The sequence below is a fragment of the Emydura macquarii genome, unplaced genomic scaffold (assembly GCF_026122565.2).
Source record: "Emydura macquarii macquarii isolate MOO-44397 ecotype Brisbane River unplaced genomic scaffold, CSIRO-AGI_Emac_v2 contig_3373, whole genome shotgun sequence".
Lineage (NCBI taxonomy): Eukaryota > Metazoa > Chordata > Testudines > Chelidae > Emydura > Emydura macquarii.
In genome coordinates, this window is record NW_027133510.1 from 62,819 (window position 1) to 85,512 (window position 22,694).

The 22,694-nt window shown below is 52.3% G+C and overlaps 1 pseudogene and 1 gene segment (V, D, J or C); both read right to left on the reverse strand.

The window, feature by feature from the left end:
• Positions 1-235: 235 nt before the first annotated feature.
• Positions 236-2,688, reverse strand: LOC137143960 (uncharacterized; annotated as a pseudogene).
• Positions 2,689-12,205: 9,517 nt separating this feature from the next.
• Positions 12,206-13,113, reverse strand: LOC137143961 (Ig heavy chain V region PJ14-like). The segment is given in 3 exon segments: positions 12,206-12,258; positions 12,492-12,929; positions 13,039-13,113. Coding segments are annotated over 3 exon segments (537 nt in total).
• Positions 13,114-22,694: the final 9,581 nt, after the last annotated feature.

A 22,694-nucleotide genomic window follows, 5' to 3' on the forward strand; every position in this document is an offset into this window, starting at 1 on the left:
ATTATGGGCTGGATCCCTGGCTCCGCCCCTTGACACCCGCTGAGAGTCTGGACTGTGATTTTCAGAGGGGTGTTGGGGTGACTTAAAATCAGGGCGCTGCTTTGAAAATCGCAGCCCTGCGCCCTGTCCCGCAGGTGAGCTGCGTGGGATTTATTCAGCAGCCGAGTGACGCTCTGCAGCTCCGGCCCCGCGGGATTTTGTGCTGCAAGGGGGGACATTGGCAGCAACTGCAGGGTTAAAACCCGAGATCGGATCTTTGTTCCGCTCCCCAGGCCTGTTCTCCTGCCTGTCTGCAGAGCTGCGGAGTGTGTGGAAGTGCTGCCCCGCACGGGAGAAGGGGGATCCTGCACACTGGGGTTTTGTAGGAGTTTCTTCTCACTGTGTCTCTCGCACAGTAATAGCGGCCCGTGTCCTCCGGCCTCAGGCTGCTCATCTGCAGATACACCAAGTTCTTGGCGTTATTCCTGGAGATGGTGAATCGCCCTTTCGCTGTGTCGGCGTAGTTCACAGCACTGCCGTCGTCGAAAGTACGTGAGACCCGCTCCGGCCCCTTCCGGGAGCCTGGCGGACCCAGTGCAGACTATAGCTGCTGAAGGTGAAGCCGGAGGCTTTGCAGGAGAGGCGGAGAGAGTCTCCGGGCTTTTTCACATCCCCACCGGACTCCACCAGCTGCACCTGGGACTGGGCTCCTGGCAATAAAGACGCGATAGAAATATTAGTATCAACGTAGCGAATGTACAATATTGAGCTGCCTCTCTGGGTCATTCAGGTTGGAAAATACCTTCCAAAGCAGCTAGAACGAGAACGAAATGGAGCCAAAGTCTCATTTTCCCAAGTGTGGGAAGGGAAGTTCTCAGCGGGAGGTTGGCTGGTAACTGCACAGACAGGGGGTTGGAGATGGTCTGTCTCAGTGCAGCCTGGGCAGAGAGAGACCGATTTATACAGGGAACTGTCACCCCGATTTGCATATCGTCTCCCTTATAAGGGTCCCAAACTCTTTCTCTTCATGGTGTAAACTGACAGATTTGCTCTGGGAGTTAGACAGAGGCAGAATATTTGTACAGCGCCCCGCACAGCACTCGAACTCCCGAGATCCGAGTAGGCAGGTCTAATGGAGAAATTAACAAAAATCTGCCTTGAGGAGCTTTATTCTTAGTTGATTCCTGATACTTAATCAGAGGACATAGTACCCCGACTGGCTCGGTGGGTTTTGGACAGCCCTGTAGAGAAAAGCTCCATAAACAAAGAATGCATTTCTTGTGCACTGTTTTATTTGAAAAGATTTTTCGGGTTAGCCTGTTTGTTAATCCTTCTGGGATTTCTCTTTTAAATCTGTAGGTTTTTGTCATAGGCAGAGGCTTCCCCTTTGAGTCACGGTCGCACTGTTAAATACTGATGGCATTTCCCTTTCAGGCCACTCATTTGAAAATAGAAGTTGGTGCTGTCTTGGATGTATAAACAGGGCCCTGGATGGATAATGTTTAGTTCTTGTTGGAATCATAGTAGTGGGTCAGAAACTCCAGCCCCTTCCCCGACTGCTGTCTGACGCAGTTCATCCAGGTGCAGCTAAGAGTGAACCTGCTGGTCCACACATTATGAGGAGAGCTGGAGGATGGGCGTTTTATTGGTCTGCATTAAAAGTCCAGATAGAAACTTCGATACCTGAAGGGCTGTTCTGGGAACATTAGGCTGTTCTCAGTGGTGGCAGATGACAGAAGAAGGAGCAATGGCTCAAGTTGCAGTGGGGGAGGTCTAGGTTGGACATTAGGAAAAGTTTTGCCTAGGAGGGTGGTGAATCACTGGAATGGGTGTGTGTGTGTGTGTGTGTGGTGTTTTTAAGGCAGCTGCTTGACAACTCCCTGGCTGGGATGATTTAATCAGAGCTGGCCTGTTTGAGCAGGGGGTTGAACTAAACACTTTTCCTCGGTCCCTTCCAACCCTCATCTGCTCTGATTCTATGATAATTTGTTGCTGTTTCACTCCATGGAGCCCCCCGTTCAGTCAATGAGAAGAGCCCTTTGCGGGAGGCGAGCAGCACCGCGCACACACTGGGATAGCGGGAGGCAGGCAGGGCATTGAAGAGTTAATCCGCGATGTCAGTTTTCCATCCTGCCGGCCCTTCCCCCCCTTTTACCCAGCACAGCAGTGTTTGGTCTGTGTCCTGCTGCCGCCATCGCCCGACGCGAGAAGTTCCGCTGTTCTGGTTTTTGTACCAGCAGCAGCTGCTTTCCGCTCACTGTGTCTGTGTGTCTCTCACACAGTAATAGCGGGCCGTGTCTTCTGCTTCAGGCCGGTCATCTGCAGGTACAGCAGGTTGTTGGAGTTGTCAATGGAGATGGTGAATCGCCCTTGGACAGCCGGGGAATACCACTGGGTCGATCCCTTCATAGTTAATCGCTGCCACCCAGTATATCCCCTTTCCGGGAGCCTGTCGGAACCAGTGCATCCAGTAGCCGCCGAAGGTGAAGCCGGAGGCTTTGCAGGAGAGGCGCAGAGAGTCTCCGAGGTTTTTCACATCCCCGCCGGACTCCACCAGCACCTGGGAGCGGGCACCTGCAAATAAAGGCATGGCACAGATAATGGTATAAACCAGCAATCATTGTCTAGTGCCCTGGTTCTGCCATTTAATCAGGGGAAGAAAATACCTTCCAGAGCTGCTGCCGTGAGAAGAATTGCGAACCAAAGTCCCATTTTTTTGCCTGGAATCATGTTGGAAGGGAGAGGTCATCAAGTCCAACCACCTGCTCAAAGCAGGACTAACCTCAGCTAAATAACTGGTAACTGCTGGCTGGTAACTGCACAGAGCCAGGGGGCTGCGGATTGTCTCTGGCTGCAGCCTGGTCAGAGAGACGCGCGGATTTAAAGAGCAAACTTCACCCCTATTTGCATATCGCCCTTCTTATAAAGGCAGCACACTCCTTCCCTGAGTGCGGCGAGTTACTTGCACCGGTGGTGAAGGTGGAGTCAGATCATCCCTGGCTGGGTGTTTGTGTACATTAGAGCTGCAGGGTCCTAATTTTAGCTATAGATGGGGAAGAAAGAGCAGCGTTATGGGAGCACAGTTGCCCGGTTACGGATTTAGGACCTGATTATCAACCAGGTATATGGGGGTGGGGAAGTGATCTCCGTCACCTCTGCTCAGGCGAACGTCGGGTCAGTGACTGGGGCGGGTTGGTCTGGGGCACTCACTGGAGAGTTACATTCCCTGGGGTGGCGAGTGCAGTGTGCCTGGACCACTCGCACAGTTCCAGCCCTTCGCTGACCGTGCACCTTTCAAGGGAAGTTAAGGGATTCCGGCACTCAGGAAGGACGGAGTTCCAGCCCGGATGGAAATCAAAGACCGAACTTTTGTAGTTTCCTTTAAAAACACTTTTGTAAATCGTTCTATTTTAAATGATTCCCCAATGCTAACGTATCGGAGCACTGGGAAGATGCTGGGAAGGTCAATATCCACACACAGAGCTGAAATATCTTTCCCGTATATTTATCACCTGGGTGATGTATCAGCCTGGTGTCCACATCTGGCCCAGTTATACAGCGCGGTGCACTCGGATCTGAAGGCTGCTGGTTTTCAAACGCAGCAGGTCAGTGCTTTGTTACAGCACTGCTGGTTTTAGCCTGATATTGATTCTCACCCCTTCAATCCACACTCCTTGTACGCTTCCCCTTCCTTGTTTTCTTGCTGTTTTTACTAAAGGGTGTGGGCTGGGACTGTAATGAAATGATTAAAAAAAAAAAAAAAAAGTTACTAAATATATCAGGAATTATTCTGCCCCTCCTTCCAGTAATGGGAATTCACAGACTGAGATTTAGACAGATGCAAATGCAACTTCATTAAGATCTATGTATATATAAGTAGAAAAATCAGAGCGTTGCGATTAGGGTTATGGAGGAGGTTATGGATCAGGGTATATGATATAGTGGGGATATTTTGGAGGGGTTTTTTTTGCATGTGGTGTGCGCGCCTCAGTTTCCCCTATATGTTACTCACATATTTTCATGATGTGACCGGGGTGTGTGATCTTTCCAGAGGTCTCCGGAGGGTGGAAGGGCCTTCCCCAGCGACACCCCTTTGTCCTCTTGAATCTCTCATCTCCAATAGGTTGTAGCAGGGGGGACCAGGAGGAGTGGCCACCTTGCCGGGGGAGGAGACAAATGACTGGGGAGGGAACAGGGGGATGGATCTATAGGTGGCTGGCTGGAAGAGGCAGTGTGGGATTTCGCATGGAAGCAGAGCCCAAAGATGGGATCCCTGCGGTTGGTCGCTGCTGTAACATCTAATTCAGCTGCCAATAAAGTATTTCTACATTGTGATCCTGAGAACTAACAAACCTTCTGACTTCCACACTGTGTGTGAACCACTTCTGTCTGCAAGGCAGGGTGCATAGTCCCTTTGTGACATGTAGGACTCCCCAGGGTCCCATCCCGGGTAACCCACAGGGAGAGACCCTGGGGAGCACGGGTGCTGACTACTCCAAGGCCAGGGTCAGGACACAGCTGCATGGGTGTGCGGACAGCCGAAGGGGCAGAAACAAAAGCACTGAGTGGCTGCGTCTGTGTGGTCCCAGAGCCCTGTTCCTGGGGGGACTCGGTCACAGGGTGTAACTGGGGTTAGGGATAAGGTTAGGATTTGGGTTGAATTTCGGTGGATGGGAAAGGGTAAAAATCCAGTGGGGCAAACGTGTGAGGTACAGAGTTCCCTGTCCTGCCTGGGTCAGTGCTACAGTAACTGTCATCAATACAGTCAGTCATCGTTAGAGGAAAGGTTAACGCTAGTCCTTTGAATAAATTCCAGGGTTTTTTCGGGTTCACCTGTCAGTGTTAAGCCAGCTGGGACTTCCCCTTTTCACCGCAGCGGAAGGTTTTTGTCTCTCTCCCCTCGCTGTGTCTCTCGCACAGTAATACAGGGCCGTGTCCTCCGCCTTCAGGCCGGTCATTTGCAAATAGAAGTTGGTGCTGTCCTGGAGGCTGTGAATCGCCCCTGGATGGAGGAGGCGTAGTACTTGCTGGAGGGATCATAATTGTGTGTGTGTGTGTGTGTGTGTGTGGTGAGGGAGGAGGGGGAGTGTGTTTCTGCAGTGGGCTAGGGCAGTGTAGGTATAGAGTGGAGGGCACCAGGAGAGGAAAACAGTTGGAAGCAATATAAATAATGAAACAAATAAATTAAAAAGGTCTTGTGGGGAGATTGTGAGGCCATTTTAAACATTTAACGTTCTCTAGAGACTAGACAGCGGCATGTCGGTCTCATTTGTGTCAAACCAACTTCCCAGGCTCCAGGCGAGTCCCTTGAAAGTGTAGGTCGACTGTAAGTTTAACAAATCCACCTGAGAGTCCAGCCGGTCAAACGTCATGAGGTGTTTTCCAACCCTAATCTGCCATCAGTCTCTGGTTCCACGCTGAGGGGCTCCGTCTAATGTGTAATGTACTGATAACCTCCAAACAGCCCCATTTGCTCAAAGGGCCAGATCATCACGGGTGTAAAGAAGCAGTAACATGAGATTAAGGAAAGCAGTGGCGTGACTTTATCCTATTTCGAGGATTTGCCCCATGAGGAATTCGCCACATCCTTGGGTTGCCATGCAAGGGCCCCTGGGGTCAGAAGGACGGATCCCGCTGACTCTGACGGGCGCTGGGTCAGTCCCGCAATGCACGTGTCTCCTGCAAACTGGCAGCCCCTGTGCTGTGAGTGTGACACACAGACGGGCCCCAGCACAGCCAGCGTTCCCGGCCTAGGAGGGGAGAGTGACTGGGAGCTAGAGTCACTCCGGAGTGGGGCTCACGGATGAAGCCAGGGGTCTCTGCATTGCGAGCCTGGCAGGGCTGTGCGCAGGAAGGGCAGACACTGGTAGGGGACGGGAAGGGTTAACTCCGAGGGCAGGTTTGTGTGACCATCACCCCGTGGCCGGGTCTGATTTGTGAGCCCTGCAGCTGTGTCTGTGTCACTGCTGCCCCCGCGCGGCTGCCGGGAGAAGGGCCACTCCGCAGCCCGGGTTTTTGCACGAGCACGGATAGGTTTGGTGTCACTGTGTCTCTCGCACAGTAATAGCGGGCGGTGTCCTCGGGCTTCAGGCCGGTCATTTGCAGATAGAGCTCGCTCTTGGAGTTATCCCTGGAGATGGTGAATCGCCCTTTCACTGAGTCAGGGTATAAAGTACCCCCACCGGAGTTTATAAACGCGACCCATTCAAGTCCCTTCCCAGGAGCCTGTCGGACCCAGTTCATAGCGTAGCTGCTGAAGGTGAAGCCGGAGGCTTTGCAGGAGAGGCGCAGAGAGTCTCCGGGCTTTTTCACATCCCCTCCGGACTCCACCAGCTGCACCTGGCAGCGGGCACCTGCAGACAAAGACAGGTTGTGAATATCGCTATAAAAGCAGCGATGACACAGTATTCTCCGAACCCGCCACTTATTCAGAGGCAGAAAATACCTTCCAGAGCCGCGAGAGCAAAAATCACAGGCAGTAAAAATCTCATTTTTCCTGGTGTCGGTGGGGAAAGTCCGCAGCGGGGCTGGCTGGTCCCTGCACAGACACAGGGGTGCGGGGTGTGTCTGCGGGTGCAGCCTGGGCAGAGGGAGACCCAGATTTAAAGAGGAACCCATCTCCCTCATTTGCATATTGCCCTGCTTATAAGAGACACAAACTCCCCCCGTCACTTCTCTGCTTTACTCGCTCTCGGGCTCAGGGTGCAGGAGTCAGAGTGACCCGTCCCGTGTGTTTGTGCAGCACCTGTCACAGCCCGCTGGGATCCTCGCCTCACTCCTGCACCCCTGGGAAGAATGAACAGCTCCCTGCAGCCAGGAGATTTCCTCCCGCATGAACTGAGGGGCTGGTTATTGTGAGGCGATGTCGTGGGGGACACTGAGCTGTGCTGCCCCGTCCCATGAACAGCAGGGCCATGTAACCTCCGATCAGTGGGGCCAGTGTCTGGGCAGGGATCGTGTCCCAGGGATCCATGGGGCTGGGACAGCTGCAGGAGAGGAAGATTTCCCCAGCGCGCTGGGAGCGGTTGGGGACCGAAGCCGGTTCCCAGCAGTGACCGGTGACATTGAAATGACCCAGGGCACTGGGAACGTGACCTTAGCCCGCGGGACACGCGCTGTCGAGCAGGTCTGGGGACCCGGTTGTGGGTGCAGATGGGACACGCTGTGGGGAAGGCTGAGGGCGGAGTTAAGGGTTTTGCGGAAGAGCCGCAGAGATGAGTGTGCGGAGATCGGTGTGTCTGGGACTCTTTGGTTAGAGCAGAATCCAGGGAGGATTCGTGCAGCACAGCAGGGAGGTGATTATCCACCACTGACATCCATAGTCCTGTCTACATTGCTATCGCCGTTCCCATCGACACGGCACTTCCCAGCTGTTCTGCCGTGTCCCTTTCGAAAGGCCCAGCTGTGCCCAGCTTTCCCGGTCTAGCTGAGTGCGGTTTATTCAGGCACTGAGACACCCCTGCAGATGAGTGATCTCCGCAGCACAGCCCCACCGGCAGTCTGAATTTCCCACTGGAAAGTCCCAGCCTTCATCCCTCTGTGTCTCGGTCCCTCCTCCTTCAATGACGGGCGGAGATAGGTCCCCATCCTCACGGCGTCTTTGTGAGGATAAAGGCCGTAACATCTGGGGCAAGGGCTGGGCGTACATTACCTCCTGAGGTTTCTTCCAACCCCAATCTGCCATCATTCTCTGATTCCACGGTGAGGGGCCCCGTACGTGGTATAATGTACTGATAACCTTCAAACAGCCCCGTTTGCTCTGAGTGCCAGATCCTCACAGGTGTAAATCTGGAGTAACTGCAGCCGAGGGAAAGCAGTTGTGTGACTTTAAACTAGCTGAGGATTTGGCCCCACATGCGCTGAGGGTGTTGCAAAGGCCAAGTGGGTTCAGAAGGATCGACCCCCATTGACTCTGATCAGCCCCGCAATGCACTGCTCTCCTTTGAAATCACACACCCTGTCTTAGAATGATAGAAGATTAGGGTTGGCAGGAACCTTAGGAGATCATCTAATCCAGTGTTTCTCAGTGACTAACACAGTATAGGATGACGGTCCCTGATACTGAAAAGGTTGCTAAACATTTACCTAGTTCAACCCTCTGCTCAAAGCAGGGTCAACCTCAATTAAACCATGACAACCAGGGCTTTGTCAAGCCTTACTTTAAAACTCTCTAAGGATGAAGGTTCCACCACCTCCCTAGGTAACCCATTCCAGTGCTTCACCACCCTCCTAGTGAAAAAGTTATTCCTAATGTCCAACCTAGACTTCCCCCACTGCAACTTGAGACCATTGCTCCTTCCTTGGTCATCTGCCACCACTAAGAGCAGACTAGCTCCATCCTCCCTGGAACCCCCTTCAGGTAGTTAAAGGCTGCTATCAAATCCCCCCTCACGCTTCTCTTCTGCAGACTAAACAAGAGGAGTTTCCTCAGGCGCTCCTCATAAGTCTTGTGCTCCAGCCCCCTCATCGTTTTCCTTCCCCTCCGCTGGACTCTCTCCAATTTGTCCACATCCTTCCTGTACTGGACACAATACTCCAAATGTTGCCTCATCAGTGCCGAACGGAGGGGAAGAATGTCTATCTGCTGGCAATGTTTCTACAAATGCTGCCCATGTGTCCTTAGCCTTCTTGGCAATAATGGCAACCATTGACTCATATCAAGCTTCTTGTCCACTGTAATCCGACAGGTTGTCCTGCGACTCTGACACAGAGACAGGCCCCAGCACAGTCAGCATTTCCTCTCCATGAGGGGAGAGTGCCTCAGAGCCGGACCCCACTCCGGAGTGGGACTCACGGATGAAGCGAGGGGTCTCTGCACCACAGGTCTGGCGACGCTCCATGCAGGAAGGGGAGACACTGGCAGGGAAAGGTGTGGGTTAAATCAGGGGGTAGGTTTATGTATAAGGAGAGATTAATTTATACGTGCTTGTGCTATGCCATGGAGCCACAGAACTGCAGGGTGAAAAGGGACAGCAAGGGCCACCCAGCTTAACCCCCGTCTAGACACAGGGTTTGTTTTGTAAAATCACCAAAGACAGATGCCATGCAGCCTTGTGGATGAAGCGAATAACCAGCCAAGGAGAAAGGGGGCTGTGTTGGCAGCTGCTGCTCTTTGCCACTCACACAGGCAGGCTGGTTCTCTATATGGTTAGTTTTAGTGCTGGCTCTGGTAGCTTTTCCCTCACTGTGTGTGTCTCTGACACAGTAATACACAGAGGTGTCTCTGGGTTGCAGACCAGTCAGTTGCAGGTACACTTGGTTTTTGGAGGTGTCTTTCGTGATGGTGAAGCGAGTTTTCACCGCATCATTATAGAGAGTGCTTCCAGCACCCCAAATTTCTCCCACCCATTCCAGTCCTTTTCCCGCTGGCTGGTGGACCCAGTGCACTCCGTCACTAGTGAGAGAGAATCCGGACATGGCGCAGGTCAGTCTGAGGGTCTCTCCGGGCTTCTTGATTCCTCCCCCGGACTCCACCAGGCTAACCTGGGAATAGACACCTGCAGAGGGGAGAAATAAAAGGAAATATTTTATTGATTCCCAGAGGTGCGGTTATTAGGGAACATGCGGTACGATTGGGCACAGCTGTAGCGCAGATCCCACCCTTACTCGCTGGGAGCAGCAGGAGGAAGGCGAGGACCAGGCTGGGGGCCATGTCTGCGGCTGGCGGGCTGGTTCCCTGGGCGGGCTGGGAAGCTGAGCTGGCTCTGAGCGGTGTGAGCGGCCTGCCACTGGGCTATGAAGAGGGACAAGAGGTGGGGACAATATAAGGGGAGATCTAGCTGGAGTGTGACACTGTATGGAGTTTCAAAGGTAGAGTCAGGCAGGTCTGAAGGTTCTGTTTTTATAAACAAGTTTCCCTTTGAGTATTTCTATTTTCCTAGTTACATTTGGAGGTATAAAACTCTCAGATCTCTCTCTCTCTCTATCTATCATGTCTTTCCACCTTCCCCCGCCCTTTTGATGTCGGTGTCAATGTTATAACCCGGCAGCCCCTGACATCACTGAACCATCCCTTGTTCCTGGCAATCTGCAGAACTAGTCTGCAAACCAACTGTGCAAAGCTGCGTCGGGAAAGTCTCTGCGCTGGGCTGTGTGGCTGGAAAGGATTGTGGAGCAGAATTGCTTAGTGCGATGAGAAGGGACCGTGCTGCACGGGCAGGATAATGTCACAGCTGGTGCTCAGTCGCTGGACAGGCCCTTGTGATGGTCCCTGTACAAAGAGGTGAATTTCATCCCTATAGAATTGCCGGTGGCTGGCGGGGAAGGTCTGGTGGCAGGAAAAGAAAAGACACCAGTGTGCTGAAATTATTACCTATGTTGTTTGAAGCATCCGATTTTATGATGATGGGAGAATGAGGACAGTTATTAAAGAAGAGAAAATAGGGTGCCTATTTTCATTTATGTTCTCAGATTTAATCACTTTACATTTTACAGACCTACTCTGCACATAGGCTAAGATTTCCAAAAATAACTATTTCAATCCTGTCAATTGGTGTTCTACCAGGCTGAGACTAGTCAGAAGGCGCTTGCTTTTCAGACATTGACTGCTCAGCTTTTTTTGACGAGAAAACTCCTCGTTGAAATTGTAAAATGCCCCCCCCCCCCCCAAAAAAAAAAAACAACAACAACAAAAAAAAACTAGGAAAAGAGTACTGATTTTAAGATGAGGAAATACAGAAAAAGAGAAAAATGCTAAATTTTACAGTACCGAATGGGACTGTTTTCTGGTGCCACTTCTCAGCCGCACAAAGGGAAGGAGTGATAGCCAACTCTCATGGATGGTGAGCGCCATTTAGGCCCCTAACTTTTGTTGGCCTCTTTCACCATCTCCCCTTGTTCCTCTAAAGTGAGGCTGGATGGGGAATATCCCTGGTGTCAAGTTCAGTCCCTTCTTACATGCTAGGGGACTGTGGGTAGAATGATCTTGGTAGTCTATGGGACTAGGGTTGGAGGGGATGAATCATGCTTAAGCGGTGGAATGTTTGTATTGCTGTGGAACAATCACCATCTGTGAATTTTTGGTGTGACTGGTCCCCAGTTCACCTTGGTGTCTCCCCCTATTCTATACCTTAGCTGAAGTTGACTGTAGTAAGGAGACATCAAGCTGCCCCTATTCTTTATGAAGCCGTGACATACCTGCCACTGGGCTATGAACAGGGCCCCGGGCGGCTCATGTGCATGGGACAAGGGGTGGGGACAATATAAGGGGAGATCTAGCAGGAGTGTGACACTGTGTCGAGTTTAAACCCAGTGTCGGGGAGATCTGAGGGTTCAGTCTTAATAAAGAAACTTCCCTTTGAATATTTCCATTGTCCTAGTTACATTTGGAAGTATAAAACTCTCTCTCTCTCTCTCTCTCTCTCTCTCTAAAAAAAAACAAACAAACAAAAAAAAAACAAACAAACAAAAAAAAAAAAAAAAAACCCAACCTCTAAGGATGGAGATTCCACCACCTCCCTAGGTAACTCATTCCAGTGCTTCGCCACACCCCTAGGGAAAAAGTTTTTCCTAATGTCCAACCTAGACCCTCCCTATGGCAACTTGAGACCGTTGCTCCTTGTTCTGTCATCTGCCACCCCTGAGGACAGCCTAGCTCCATCCTCCCTGGAACTCACTTCAGGTAGTTAAAGGCTGCTATCAAAACCCTCCTCATTCTTCTCTTCTGAGGACTAAAGAAGCCTAGTTCCCTCAGCCTCTCCTCGTAAGTCATGTGCTCCAGCCTCCTAATAATTTGTGTTGCCCTCCTCTGGATTCTCTCTAATTTGTCCACATCCTTTCTGCAGTGGGCGGCTAATTGACAATAGATCAGGTTGTTTTGCTGCTTCCTATAAAGCAGCTGCTCAAGGACGCTGTTGAGACAAGTGACTGGGATAAATGAGTTCTGGGAGATTTTTGAGGGTGGCGGTTGTTAGGACCCCATGTTCCTAATGGTGCTGTGAGAGAACAGTGATTATTGCAGAGTGACAGGGGGTAATTCTGTGTGGAAAGGGACTGAAACATGGAGGCTGGCAAAGATGAGATCCAAACACGCAAGATTCTGAGTGTCTGAGTTACTGAGCTCTCATGTGACAATCCCAGAGGTTTTAGCACACTCGGGCCTTTGCACGCGTTGATTGACAATCCCTTGTTGAATGTTGGATCTGAATAAATATCCTGTTCAGATAAGCTCTCAGACTTCGGCATGTAGCAGGGAATGGAATTCCCACCTCTGTGCCATGATAGCGGCTCAGGATTCCACAGCAGACAGCGGATTTAAGGACTCCGGGTTCATCTTCCCACCTACGGGAGAGAGCAACAGTCCAGTGAATCCAGCTGCAACAGCCAGAGTTTGGGAATGAAAATTCCTGTGGCCTTTCCCTTCCCTGCTTGGCAGAATGACAGAATAACTGAGCGAGTTGGAGGCCGGGTGTCAGAAATGCTGGACTCGATTCCCAGGCCTGGCAGTTCTGATTCCCTGTGCGACTTTGGGGTTCTATGTGATTGAGTTCACATCACATGTGGGTTCAATTTACCATGGAACCTGGATGAAGCATAGCTACCGAAGCAGAAAGAACTCTGTGTGGGCAGCTGCTGCTCTCTGACACTCACACAGGCAGGCTGCGTGGTTAGTTTTTGTGCTGGCTCTGGTAGGTTTTCCCTCACTGTGTGTCTGGCACAGTAATACACGGAGGTGTCTCCGGGTTGCAGGCCGGTCAGTTGCAGGTACACTTGGCTCTTGGAGGTGTCTCTGGTGATGGTGAGGCGACTTTTGAGACCGTCGTTATAAGCAGTGCTTCCATCGTACCCCATGGCTCCGACCCATTCCAGCCCTTTCCCCGCTGGCTGGCGGATCCAGCTCACCGAGTAGCTAGTGAGAGAGAATCCGGACACGGTGCAGGTCAGTTTGAGGGTCTCTCCGGGCTTCTTGATTCCTCCACCGGACTCCACCAGGCTAACCTGGGAATAGACACCTGCAGAGGGGAGAAATAAAGGGGAAATGTTTTATTAATTCCCAGAGGTCCAGTTATTAGGGAACAAGCGGTACCGGAGGCACAGCTGAAACACAGATTCTGCCCTTACCCGCTGGGAGCAGCAGGAGGAAGGCGAGGACCAGGCTGGGGGCCATGTCTGCGGCTGGCGGGCTGGTTCCCTGGATGGGCTGGGAAGCTGAGCTGGCTCTGAGCGGTGTGAGCAGCCTGCCACTGGGCTATGAAGAGGGCCCCGGGCGGCTCATTTGCATGGGACTAGGGGTGGGGATAATATAAGGGGAGATCTAGCAGGAGAGTGACACAGTGTCGAGTTGTAAACCCAGTGTCGGGGAGATCTGAGGGTTCAATCTTAAAAATGGAACTTCCCTTTGAGTATTTATAGATATGTCATAACACTTGGAACTTATAATAATACCAATTACACCTATGTATCTCTCTCTATCTATCTATCATGTCTCTCCGCCCCATCCCACTGTTGATGTCGGTGTCAATGTTATAACCCAGCAGCCCCTGACATCACTGAACCATCCCTTGTTCCTGGCAATCTGCAGAACTGGTCTGCAAACCAACTGTGCAAAGCTGCGTCGGGAAAGTCTCTGCGCTGGGCTGTGTGGCTGGGAAGGATTGTGGAGCACGATTGCTTAGTGCGATGAGAAGGGACCGTGCTGCACGGGCAGGATAATGTCACAGCTGGTGCTCAGTCGCTGGACAGGCCCTTGTGATGGTCCCTGTTCAAAGGGGTGAATTTCATCCCTAGAGAATTGCCAGTGGCTGGCGGGGAAGGTCCCTGGTAGGTTATTGGCCAGGCCCTGCCATTCACTCCCGTTGCTCTTCGCTGAGGACCCAGCCCCTCCATTGACTGCAGTGGGAAAAGGAGGGAGTCTGCAAGTGGTGAGTGTCTGAGCAGAAAGCCCTGGTGAGTCACTGGGGCATCCACAGAGCACGGCCGGATGCACCTGCTGCTTCTTCCTACTCCGCTGAAATACACCCTGGCATCTGCTCCCTGGTCTCCCCAGGGGCGATGGGATCAGCGGAGCCTCTCTCTGCTATCACAGCTGTGTGCGGCGTGGCCGAGGGGAGGTATTTTGGGCCGGTTCTCATGGCCGTGGAGGGTGAGCGCCACCACCAGGAAATCCTCTCTCTGCAGGGGCAGGTATTTCTTTGGTCTGAGCTCAGATTCCCTTCCCTGGATGTCTCTTGCACAGTTATACAGGGCGGTGTCCTCGGTTTCAGGATGGTCATTTGGAGGTAGAAAGTGGATTGCTCTCCTTGGAGGCTGTGAATCGGCCTGTGAAGCTGGCAGGGTATTAATTTGTAGTTGAAGGTACGTGGTTGCTAAATAGCCAGTGCAGCCCATTTCCTGTCTCCTCTGTGATCCAGGCCATGTAATAACAGGTAACCCTGACGGCGTATTTAATTGGATTCTTCGAGCTCCTTGATCTCTGGACCAGAGTGGGTCAGAACAATCTGTGACCAGGCTCCTATGTAGGAGTAGAAGAGAAAAACTCCGTGTCCTGCCGGGCGTTCAGGGAGAATGAGAGAACTTGTCAAACATGAAACACCTTCTCCTTTAATTAACAGGAGAATAAAAGAAGGCAGAGAACTTTACACACTGTGTTACTATCGCTGCAGGAGGACAGGCAGAGTCCGCTGGGTCCCGAGTGGTTTTGTGCAGAGCAAATATCTGCCAGAGCTGCCGGAAGGAAAAGGAAATGGAGGCAAACTCTCGTTTTCCCTGGTGCTTCAGGGGACAGTTCTCAGGGTGAGGTGTCTGCAGGTTGTCTGTCTGGGTGCGTCCTGGGCAGAAAGAGAGAGAGATTTAAGCCAAAAACAGTCCCCGCCATTTGCATATCCCCTCCTTATGAAAGACTCACATTTCTGGCCTGATTCCTAGATTTCAGTGACATTTGACCAAAGGATACATTTGCCAGGGAGCCTCCTGCTGAAATACCCAATTCCCAACTTAGATACAGGCAGTGCTCCTGGGGTTTTTTGCAGAATTCCAGGCTAGGTTGTTAATTTGCTACAATAATCAATAACTGAAAATTGCTAATCGAGAACTGTAAAGGATTCTCACTTATTCCTTTTTACTTATTGCTGACGGATTGTTGTGGGCACTGAATAAATCTGTACCTGTCTGGGTAGAAAACGTTCTGAAATCAGGCTTGCCATGTCCTGTGGGAGGGCGCCTGGCCCCTCGTCTCCTGGCATAGCTCGATCCCGTGTGATTCAATGTTTTCATCTGTCGGAATAAAGGGGCCAGGACAGCAGCGTTAGCCAATTGAGCAGCCTTGGAATCCATGGAGCGTCCGCACTTCACAGCAGCGAGGCTCTGACCCGATGACGATTGTCCTTCCTTTGGCCGCATCTACAACGCAGTGAAGCCGGAGAGAGTTTTCAGAATCGATCGCGATGGTCATTGGATCAGCCCCTGCATGCATTTCTCTCCAGGCAGGTGGCAGACACCGACCTGGGACAGCGGGCTAGCGTCGGTCACCTGGAGAGTGATGGGTGTGAAGGGGGACAGACAGAGAGATAGACAGACAGATACACACACAGACAGACTCAGGTCTTCTATAACATTAGTTCTGGGCACACAACACACACTTGGATATATCATTAAGTCCCCATATTTCTGAGAGACTAAGGCTGAATTTAGTCTTTTCCTTGGGCAAGTCTGATCTATCGAATTCCTCCAGCAACATCATCCGGTAAAATATCCATACCTAGCCCCGAGGAGATGCCCGTTTGTGCCATGGGTACTGTTAGCCCGTCTACCCAGGGCTGCGGATGAGAGGCGCTTTCCACTCCCAAACTCCCTGTGTGAAATATCTTTGCAAATCCCTGTCCAGGGGATTGCTCTTTAAATCCAGGTGGATTAATTGAATTGTACCGAGAGAGGAAGTTGGATGGTTGAGAGATGCGTTATGTGACATGGCTCTAGGTTGTGTGGGCCCATGGATGTGTGGGAGTTAGTTGATGAGGCCCGTAGAGAGGAGGCAGTGTGCAGGGGGAGGGAGTCGATGACTTATATATCATGTGTGATACCTTTAAACAAATATTGGTGAAATACCCAGCACTGACTGATAGCTTCACTGTGCCATTATTCTTTATCTTAGAGTGTTTGTGACTTAGTTTATCGCGTTTTCTCTTGCCCCCAGCCCCGACTTAAAGGGGTTGTTTAATGGGAGTCTTTATTTGCCTATAGACTAATTTTAAAATGTGTTACAAATAGGGGGGAAAGGTTCAGGTCCAGCCCTTCTCAGTCAGGTCGGGACCGGCCTTGGCTCTGTGCTCGGTGAGAAGCTAGATTTGGCGGGAAGACTGAGCCGCTGGCAATGAACACGTCGCTTCCTCTCTTGAGTTCCCAGTGCCGCAGTGTCAGTGTCTGAGCAGCTGGGACTTTCCCTGCTGCCCGCAGCGGGAGGTTTTTGTCTGAGCTCACAGCGGCTTCCCTCACTGTGTCACTCGCACAGTAATAGCGGGCGGTGTCCTCGGGCTTCAGGCCGGTCATTTGCAGATAGAGCTCGCTCTTGGAGTTATCCCTGGAGATGGTGAATCGCCCTTTCACTGAACCAGAGTAATAAGTACCCCCAGCGCTGTTTATAAAAGCGATCCATTCAAGTCCCTTGGAAGGGAGCCTGTCGGACCCAGTTCATAGCGTAGTTGCTGAAGGTGAAGCCCGATGGGTTTGCAGGAGAGGCGCAGAGAGTCTCCGGGCTTTTTCACATCCCCTCCGGATTCCACCAGCACCTGGCAGCGGGCACCTGCAGACAAAGACAGGTTGTGAATATCGCTATAAAAGCAGCGGTGACACAAGATTCTCCGAACCCCGCCAGTTGTTCAGATAAATGAAATACCTTCCAGAGCCGCGAGAGCGAACGTTAAAAGAAGCAAAAATCTCATTTTTCCTGGTGTCGGTGGGGAAAGTCCGCAGCGGGGCTGGCTGGTCCCTGCACAGACACAGGGGTGCGGGGTGTGTCTGCGGGTGCAGCCTGGGCAGAGGGAGACAGATTTAAAGAGGCAACTCGCTCTGCTATTTGCATATCTTCCTCCTTATAAGGGACTCCAATATTGTCCGCAGATCGAACTCAGTTTCTGTGTGTGAGGCTGCGGGAAGGGCCGGCAATTGATCTCTGACTGAAGTACCACTGCTCTGGAAATCGGAGATTCCCACTTGGCCATAGGGGCTCACATCCCATCTTCTCTGTCCCACACCTAACTCCAAAACGAAACTCTGCCCCTAAGCATACACTGTGACCTTCATCCCAACACTGATCTCAGCCTGACAACTAACTGAACACCTCAGTGAGAACACTGGATCCCAGCTTTACCCCAGACTGCAATTCCAGCCCGGAATGAAAATTCTAACCCTGATTTCTAGTTCGAGCCCTGAGCCTTCATTGCAACGTGAAACTCTCACTAGGGGAGACGTAGGGAAGTCCTGGGCCACATGAAATGCAGTGAGACCTGTATTCTGTGACCATCCTGCGCCATGCTCCCACACCCTGCACTGGCAGGGAACGGGAAGGATTAAATCCGAGGGCAGTTTTGTGTGACAATCACCCAGTGGCCGGGTCTCCTTTCTGAGCCCCCAGCTGTGTCTGTGTCACTGGCTGGTTTTCTTTGTATGCATTAGGGCAGAGAGAAGAAGCCAGGCTGGCTCCTTTCAGCTGTCCTTGCAGGCCCTGCACAGGGCGCTGGGCGTCCTGCTCTTACACTTGGCTAAGAAAGGAATGAACAGACGCCTGCAGGGCCCGATCATTGTCAGTTTGTATTGAACCCCCACCCGTGGTGGTGGGATGGTGGTGGTTGGATCAGTGAGAGGGGATTCGGGTCACAGAGCTGAGACACCGCTGGAGACAGAATAATTCCCTGCTTGCTGGGAAGTTGCTATGACTGAAGCCTCATCCTACGCCCCTTTCCCAGAAGCGGCCTGCTCCACCTGTGACCGGTGCTGTGTTTGGTGGGAAATATTTCTGGGTATCTTTTACCACATGGAGAATGGGAGGAATTGCTTCACTCCCTGGCCTTCTTCCAAGGCTTGCAAGAAGAGCAGTGAGAAAAGCAGGCTTGTGCTCTGTATTGCTGCTTGGTGTGCAGGGAACTGCGGAGTTAATAGCTGGTGTCAGATGCGCTTCCAGCCTGGCGCCCATCCTCATCTGGGTTCCCATCGCTGTGCTGTGTGTGTGTCTGTGTGTCGGTGCATGTGTCACTGCTCCCCCCAGATGGGGAATGGGACAAAGGCGATTCCACACCTTGGGTTTGTGTGACCAGGCTCATCGCCCTGTCTCTCTCTCCTCACACAGTCATGATTTTTCAAACCCCTATAAGGAAGTCTTATTTACTCCTTCTCATAACAGAAGTACTAGGGGTCATTAGCTGAAATTAATTAGCAACAGCTTTAAAACGAAGAAAGAGGAAGTATTTCTTCACACAACACAGTCAACCTGTGGAACTCCTTGCCAGAGGGTGTTGTGAAGACCAAGACTATAATGGGGTTCAAAAGAGACCTAGATAAGTTCATGGAGGCTAGGCCCATCAATGGGGATTTAGCCAGAATAGACAGGGATTGCAGTTTGCCAGACGCTGGGAATGGGCCACGGGATGGGTCATTTGATGATTACCTGTTGTGTTCATTCCCTCTGAAGCAGCTGGCTTCAGCCACGATTGGAAGACAGGATACTGGGCTAGATGGACCATTGGTCTGACCCAACATGACCATTCTCATTGTTTCAGCAGGTGGTGCAAAAGGGGTCCTCATGAGACCCAGCTGACATCCCACCGTCTTTCCAGAGCATTAAATTGCAGCACAATTTGCACAGCACAGGAGAATCGGGGTTGTTTATCTCTAAGCAGGTGCCTGGGATCGAGGAGTTCCTATGGATGCCCTATACCCTGTGTTCATGGGCTCGCCCAGTGGACATCTAAAAATCTTTTTGTTCATGATTCATTGGTTGTATCAGTTTGCATCTGGGACACTGAGCTGGAGAAGGAAGCAATGTAGGGGAAATGCCATAAAAACAGAGAAGTTTTCCCCAGCACAGACGGCGACAGTAGCCCTGTGACATATGAACATCCATTACCCAGGGCTGAGTAAGTGCACGGGCCTTATTCTGGGACCTCCTCCCAGGGCTGAATTTCACCCCCAGGGGATAGACCGGCGGGTCGAGGGGATAGAGTTAGCCCGCTCTGCACCCTGCAGGCATAGAGCCAGGGTGACTGACTGGCTGCTGGCACTGAATCAATGCGCTCTTGGACCAAGGACGCAGATACCGTCATCCACCTAAAAGCAGCGGCCCCAGCTCCTTGCAGTGCAGCCCAGACTGGTCAGAAGAATCTCACTTTCCTCCTTTCACAATCTGCCCGGCCGTGGGAGGGAAGGATCGTTGCTTCCTCCAGTGTGAATATTGCTGGGGTTTTCCCTCTCCGTTCCTGGCAGCACGTGGGAGAACTGGTGGAGCAGGAGGCTGGCAGACAGGACCGCAGGGTTCCCTTCTGAGGCTTTGAAATTCGGAGTCACTGCTGGACTCTGGATGAGGCGACACCATGTTAAGAAGCGCTTGTGACACGCTCGGGAATCTGTGCCAAGCGAGTAACCAGCCGAGCAGAGAGAACATTGCGTGGGCAGCAGCTGCTCTGTCACTGCCACGGGAAGGCGGGTTCTGCACAAGGTTAGTTTTAGTGCTGGCTCTGGTAGGTTTTCCCTCACTGTGTGACTCCGGCACAGTGATACACGGAGGTGTCTGCGGGTTGCAGGTCAGTCAGTTGCAGGTACACTTGGCTCTTGGAGGTGTCTCTGGTGATGGTGAGGCGACTTTTCAGAGCCTCGTTATAAGCAGTGCCTCCAGTGTACCAGATAACTCCAACCCATTCCAGCCCTTTCCCGCTGGCTGGCGGACCCAATGCACCTCCTTGCTAGTGAGAGAGAATCCGGACACGGCGCAGGTCAGTTTCAGGGTCTCTCCGGGCTTCTTGATTCCTCCCCCGGACTCCACCAGGCTAACCTGGGAATAGACACCTGCAGAGGGGAGAAATAAAAGGAAATATTTTATTGATTCCCAGAGGTTCGGTTATTCGGGAACATACGGTACCGGGGGCACAGCTGGAGCGCAGATCCAGCCCTTACCCGCTGGGAGCAGCAGGAGGAAGGCGAGGACCAGGCTGGGGGCCATGTCTGCGGCTGGCGGGCTGGTTCCCTGGGCGGGCTGGGCAGCTGAGCTGGCTCTGAGCGGTGTGAGCGGCCTGCCACTGGGCTATGAACAGTGGGCCCCGGGCGGCTCATTTGCATGGGACAAGGGGTGGGGACAATATAAGGGGAGATCTAGCAGGAGTGTGACACTGTGTCGAGTTTAAACCCAGTGTCGGGGAGATCTGAGTGTTCAATCTTAATAGAGAAGCTTCCCTTTGAGTATTTATCTGTGGATGTTGGTGTCAATGTTATAACCCAGCAGCCCCTGACATCACTGAACCATCCTTTGTCCGTGGGAATCTGCAGAACTAGTCTGCAAACCAACTGTGCAAAGCTGCTTCGGGAAAGTCTCTGCGCTGGGCTGTGTGGCTGGAAAGGATTGTGGAGCACGATGGCTTAGTGCGATGAGAAGGGACCGTGCTGCACGGGCAGGATAATGTCACAGCTGGTGCTCAGTCGCTGGACAGGCCCTTGTGATGGTCCCTGTGAAAAGGGGTGAAATTAATCCCTAGAGAATTGCCAGTGGCTGGCGGGGAAGGTCCCTGGTAGGTTATTGGCCAGGCCCTGCCATTCATTCCCGTTGCTCTTTGCTAAGGACCCAGCTGGGCCCATGGATGTCTGGGAGTTATTTGATGAGGCCCATAGAGAGGAGGCAGTGTGCAGGGGGAGGGAGTCGATTACTTATATAACATATTTCATATGTTTCAGCAAATAGTGGTGAAATACCCAGCACTGATTGATAGCTTCACTGTGCCCATGTTTTTATCTGACAGTGTTTGTGGCTTTGTTTATCACATTCTCCACCCAACCACAATTTAAAGGCGGTGTTTAATCGGTGTCTTTATTTACACATAGACCAATTTTAAAACGTATTAAAAATTCGGGGGAAAGGTTCAGGTCCAGCCCTTCTCAGTCAGGTCGGAACCGGCCTTGGCTCTGTGCTCGGTGTGAAGCTAGATTTGGCTAAGACTGAGCCGCTGGCAATGAACACGTCGCTTCCTCTCTTGAGTTTCCAGTGCCGCAGTGTCAGTGTCTGAGCAGCTGGGACTTTCCCTGCTGCCCGCAGCGGGAGGTTTTTGTCTGAGCTCAGACCGGCTTCCCCTCACTGTGTGTCTCGCACAGTAATAGTGGGCGGTGCCCTCGGGCTTCAGGCCGGTCATTTGCAGATAGAGCTCGCTCTTGGAGTTGTCCCTGGAGATGGTGAATCGCCCTTTCACTGAGTCAAGATAGTTTATATCACCCCCACCGCCGCTTATATATGCGAGCCACTCCAGTCCCTTCCCGGGAGCCTGGCGGACCCAGCTCATGTAGTAGCTGCTGAAGGTGAAGCCGGAGGCTTTGCAGGAGAGGCGCAGAGAGTCTCCGGGCTTTTTCACATCCCCTCCAGACTCCACCAGCACCTGGGAGCGGGCACCTGCAGACAAAGACAGGTTGTGAATATCGCTATAAAAGCAGCGATGACACAATATTCTCCGAACCCCGCCACTTATTCAGAGGAAGAAAATACCTTCCAGAGCCGCGAGAGCGAAAATCACAGGCAGGAAAAATCTCATTTTTCCTGGTGTCAGTGTGGAAAGTCCGCAGCGGGGCTGGCCGGTCCCTGCACAGACACAGGGGTGAGGGGTGTGTCTGCGGGTGCAGCCTGGGCAGAGGGGGAGACACATTTAAAGAGGAACCCATCTCCCTCATTTGCATATTCCCCTGCTTATAAAAGACACAAACACCCCCCGTCAGGTCTCTGCTTTACTCGCTCTGGGGCTCAGCGTGCAGGAGTCAGAGCGACCCGTCCTGTGTGTTTGTGCAGCGCCCATCACAGGCCGCTGGGATCCTCACCAAATCTTTGGGCCCCTGGGAAGAATAAACAGCTCCCTGCAGTCAGGAGATTTCCTCCCATAAACTCGAATTCGGGGCCTGGTTCTTGCGAGGCCATGTCTCCTCCCACAGAAAGGAATTCAGGGCCTGTTGTGAAGGATGGGGTGGAGGGAGTCTCAGCTGTGGGGCCTCGCATCCTCCGATCAGTGGGGCCAGTGTCTGGGGAGGGATCGTGTCCCAGGGACGCATGGGGCTCGGACAGGCGCTGGAGAGGAAATTCCCCAGCGCGCTGGGAGTGGTTTGGGACTGAAGCCGGTTCCCAGCAATGACCGGTGGCATTGAAATGACCCACGACCCTAGGAACGTGATCTTGGGAAGCGGGACTCCTGCTTTGTTCGAGGTCTGGGGATCCGTTTGTGGACACAGAGGACGGGAGAAGATGTCGGGGGTACCTGTGAGGGCAGGGTGCAGGTTTTACTGTGGCGCCTGGCTGAGGGAGATCCGTCTGCCGAGAGCAGCGTCTCTGGGAGTCTTTCTGTAGGGCGGAGTCAAGGGAGAGGAATCAAGCGGCCCTGAAGGGCGGTTATTATGCACCATTGATATTTCACACCCTTTTGCACATTGCTATTCCCATTCCCGTTCACACTGCGCTTCCCTTTTACATTCGGATTGTGAACTGAGTGGGGGCAGACCAGTGCTGTGGGCTGTGTCTGCACCGTGCCTAGGACTGTGGGGTTCTGGTT